The 4,566-nt window shown below is 33.8% G+C and overlaps 1 protein-coding gene across 1 annotated transcript in view; it reads left to right on the plus strand.

Annotated features, from left to right (window-relative positions):
• The window catches only part of LOC111451850 (S-adenosylmethionine carrier 1, chloroplastic/mitochondrial), a 7,592-nt gene extending 4,468 nt beyond the window's left edge, over positions 1–3,124 (plus strand). The window contains exons 8-12 of the mRNA XM_023092437.1: positions 542–631; positions 971–1,022; positions 2,337–2,398; positions 2,487–2,567; positions 2,803–3,124. Coding sequence (XP_022948205.1) covers positions 542–631; positions 971–1,022; positions 2,337–2,398; positions 2,487–2,567; positions 2,803–2,928 — 411 coding nt within the window. The 3' untranslated portion in view covers positions 2,929–3,124. The remainder of the gene's footprint in view (positions 1–541; positions 632–970; positions 1,023–2,336; positions 2,399–2,486; positions 2,568–2,802) is intronic.
• Positions 3,125–4,566: the final 1,442 nt, after the last annotated feature.

Here is a 4,566-nt window from a genome sequence, read left to right on the forward strand (position 1 = left end):
AAATTTTTTTTTTTTTTTTTTTTTTTTTTTTTTTTTTTTTGTTTTGTTTTGTTTTGTTTCTGTATAGTTGAAGAATAGATATAAAAAGGAGAAACAATCTTAGAAGAAATCTCGTCATCTTCATTAACTAGCAAACAAAGAAATTATAATTTATTGTTCAACCTTTTTTTACTGAAAATATAAGCGAAAAATACTAGATTTTTTTTTTTTTGTCACTGACCAAAGAAAAAGAAGCCAACATTCAAACCTTACCAAACTAAAAATGAAGGCAAAAAAGATAAAAAATCTAAAAGGACTCAACTAAAGTTGCAGTTGCACATCACTCACCGAGGACAACGAGGGTCTCTTCCTTTACAGGGCTATAATGGGAAGGGACAATTTTGTATGAGTGGTTATATTTCAGGATATAAAAAGAAATGGAAATGCTAAAGAAGAAACTAATGTTATAAGTGAGACTTTCCGACTAAAGTTTGGTTTGTGAAATTCTTGAAATTCCTATTAAAGTTTTGCCTGTAATTTTTTCCCTTGGTTATCATTGTAGGGATATGGATCTTTTCTACTGAGAGACTTGCCTTTTGATGCAATTCAGTTTTGCATTTATGAGCAGCTACGGATAGGTTATAAGCTGGCGGTAAGCTTTTGTTTCATTATGTTGAAATCAATGTTATAAGTTCATTGGACAAAAATTATTCAAGTTCTTGGAGTAATGATGGTGCATGAGTTGGAAAGTCTCACCATTTCACTGAATGCAAATGTTCCATTTCTCTCTGTGGGCTTATTTTTGTTATCTGCCACTTTTCTTCTCCTTTTTTTTTTTTTTTCAATAATTTGAAATTTAAACAAATTATTGTAAAAAATTTCCGGGTGCAGCGTATTTTTCCTTGTTAATAATTGGGGCCAAAAGCTAATTGGAAAATGTCCAAACTCACTAGGTGGGAGCTACTAATTGATTTGGCCTATTTTCCAACAGGCGAAGCGAGATTTGAATGATCCTGAAAATGCTATAATTGGAGCTTTTGCAGGTAATTACTGTCAGGACCATATAGTCATGCATAATGCAGATATTAATACTTCAACAAGATAATAGTATTGATATTCCTTTATTTCTTCATTTTAGATTTTTTGTTGTACTATTCTATTTTCTATCATTCAAGACAAAATGATTGGCTTAGTATTCATTCTTTTCTTCTGAAGAAACATGAATCAAGAGGTTGACGAATGCACTAAGATGCTTGATATACTTTTGAATGTGAATAGGCCATGTAGACTTGCCACTGCAATTTAAATGTTAAACTAAGGCGAAGTGTTTCCTGAAGTAGCTATTTGGCTTCCTGAATTCAGTGGCAAAGCACAATATCTATGTATTTTCTTAAATGCATTTATAAGCTTAAAATTTCCCAAAGCATTCTGATCAGCCTTGGGAGTTATGGCGTATGGGAGGACCAAAACCATTAATATGAACTAAAAGAGGCACCACCCTGCTTCTGCCTGTATCAAAATAATTGTTTGCAAAAGAGTGGAGAGCCGTCGTTAATTTACTCCCATTTTGCTAGGAATTTAAAGAATGGGCAGGTATATCACCTTAACTGGGCTTCTTTTCCTACAATGGATAAATTCCTTTTGTTACTGTTTTATCCCTTTTGCAAAGGGAAATTCTGTAGCTCTTGAAATGCAGTTGCTGTCAACCTGTGGGAGGTTTGCAGGACATACATAGATGTAATTTTAACAATGGCAGGGAGAGATAGAGATGTGGAATTGTGTAAGTTTAGGTGGACCTCCCAAACACAAACGCTAGCACCCTCAATTCATATCAATTCTAGGGTTCAATCTTCCATTTACACAGTCATGTATCTTTCTGCTCTCAGGAATATATTCCTCTTGGAAGGTTCTTGGTTGCTCACTAATGAAGCTGAGTTCTTAAGTTTCAGCAATCTTCTTTAATCTGTCAAAATCTCATCAACAGCTTGTGATTTGAAGACTTCTTTTTGGGGTTCCAAATACATCTATAGAGCCTCCTAACCTAATCAAATAATGTAAAAAAAAAAATATTCACATTCCATCACACCACTGGTGCTAGGGTCTTCTAGTTCTCAGTCTAATATCCTCAAGAACTGATAAAACTGAAAGGCTTTTACTGTCAGGCATAGGTAACTTTGTTTTTATTACTGCAGCACATAAATGATGGGCATCTCTTCAACTTGAAATCTACTTCATTAACAACTTAATTGTTCAGTTACTGGTATTAACCTGGGTACCAGTTTCCAAGTTCTGAATGAATTATTAGTTGTACAAATTACAAAAATTCATATGCCTGCCTACCTTTGATTATTACGTAGGTGCATTAACTGGAGCTATAACCACTCCTCTTGACGTCATTAAGACAAGATTAATGGTTCAAGTAAGATAAATTTCTTTCCTGCATTCTCATTCTTTTACGTATAGTTTCAAGCTAAAACATTTCCATTTTATTTATTTCTGTTTTTTAGGGATCTGCAAACCAATACAAGGGGATTATTGACTGCGTCCAAACGATTGTCAGGGAGGAAGGACCTCCTGCTCTTTTGAAGGTATGGATTGTAGATGGATAATTTTCAAACATTATGAAAAATACAGAAAAATGTTTTTAGTTGGCTAAAAACACGTTTCAAAGTAAAATGATGTAGAGGGATCCAGATGAAAGTGAAAAATGCCATTTCCTTGTAGTATCTAGACGTTAGCATATACGAGTCGTGATGTTTAGAAGACCCAAGGCACACAAGGGTCATACTCTAGAAGTTTGGTTCATATATTTAGGTATTGCAGGGTATCGGACCTCGGGTGCTATGGATAGGCATTGGTGGTTCGATCTTCTTCAGCGTCCTTGAAAGCACGAAACGATTACTGGCAGAGAGGCGTCCCACTGCTCGTGAAGATCCAAAGCAAGACTAGTAATCTCTCATAACTTCCGAAATCTAGAATTAGTCATGGCTAGTGCTTGTTCCTTTAATTTATGAGATCATGATGATACCAATGAAATGGATAATGAGATGTAGACTTGTTGATTCTTTGTAGAACAGTGACTGAACAACACTGAAAAATAATGAATCAGTTTTCCCTAAAATGGGCTGTTTTGTTTCGTGGCCTACACATGTTCTTGGGTGTGTCAAAACAGGGAAGTGATAGGTTAAGGGTAAAAAGGTTACTATAGTAATGTCACATGGATACCAAACAATGGACTTAAATCATAATCATTATAAGATATTGAAATATATTATTTAATTTTGTAAAATATTTTATCCTAAATCCCTATAAATAGGATCCCGAGCTAAAAGTGTGCGTCTCCGGTCTCCGGGACACATAATTTTGTGTGTGGACACAAATAATGAATCAAAAGAATTACAAGTGTGCATCTCCTCGGCTTAAAACGGAGGTCAATGCAGTTTAGTTATTATTTTAATTTCTATGATTTGCATTTTATTTGGTTTGATCTGTATTACTTTGATTGAAAAATATTTCTAGTAGATTAGTTAAACTATGATTCACTTACAGGTATGTGTGAGTTTAAATTAAAGTACAAAATATGTTTTGGGCAAGGAAAAAAAGACGGGTTACGAGGCGTATGAGTAATAGGAAAGAAGCTACTCCTAATTCGGTTCGAAAATGATGATCGTAACCATTTTAAAATCTTTTTCAATCACATAGATCAACAAATTTAAGTTTGACTCGTATGCAAACAATCGTAACCTGTAACCATTATTTTCAATTCTTATTCGATAACTTCTCTTAGGCGGCTTTTCAATCCAAACAAATTGGTATGTGTTTACTTCTTTATACACGACCTACATGTGCGAGTATGCATGAGTCCCAACATTTCCATTGTAATTAAATCATGCAAGACAACCCTCATTCCTTTCTCACATATTATATTCGGTAATATGCATACGTATAATCTTATAAAATCTTTTCTTTCCTAGAACAACCTATAAATCATATCTTAGGGATTGTGCATCGTAAATCTTCTTATCTCAAAACATATCATTGCATGTCATAACATATCAGGACCTAAAACAATCATGTCACGGTATATCATGGCATTTCATAGCATATCATGATTCATCGTAACATAATATGACATTTCATTTATACTCTAATGTTACTTGACATATCTTGGCATATCATAGAGCGAAACATATCATATCATCAAACATATTAAACATATGACCCGTGCTGGGCCACTAGGTATGTATTATCATACATAAAACAATTCTTCCAACCAAACCAATAATAGAGCCACTTACTTGGTTGACTTAGGCTGAACTACTACGACCCGTTGATGCTAGCATAACGTTTCTCTCTAAAATTTAATTCTACCTAACGAGTCCCACAATCATAAATTAGAATCCTATTCTAGAAATTAAACTTTTTAAACTAGCTAAACCTAATTTCACATCAAGTAATTTAAACTTAACTCAAAATAATTTAAACTAACTAAAAACTAGTTATACTAACCTTAAGCTTCCGAAAAATTGAAACTAATAGAAAATAGTCCGAACGTATCAGATCCAAACTGAATAAGCTGAAATATCC

The sequence above is a fragment of the Cucurbita moschata genome, unplaced genomic scaffold (genome assembly GCF_002738365.1).
Source record: "Cucurbita moschata cultivar Rifu unplaced genomic scaffold, Cmos_1.0 Cmo_Scf00013, whole genome shotgun sequence".
NCBI classification, from domain to species: Eukaryota; Viridiplantae; Streptophyta; class Magnoliopsida; order Cucurbitales; family Cucurbitaceae; genus Cucurbita; species Cucurbita moschata.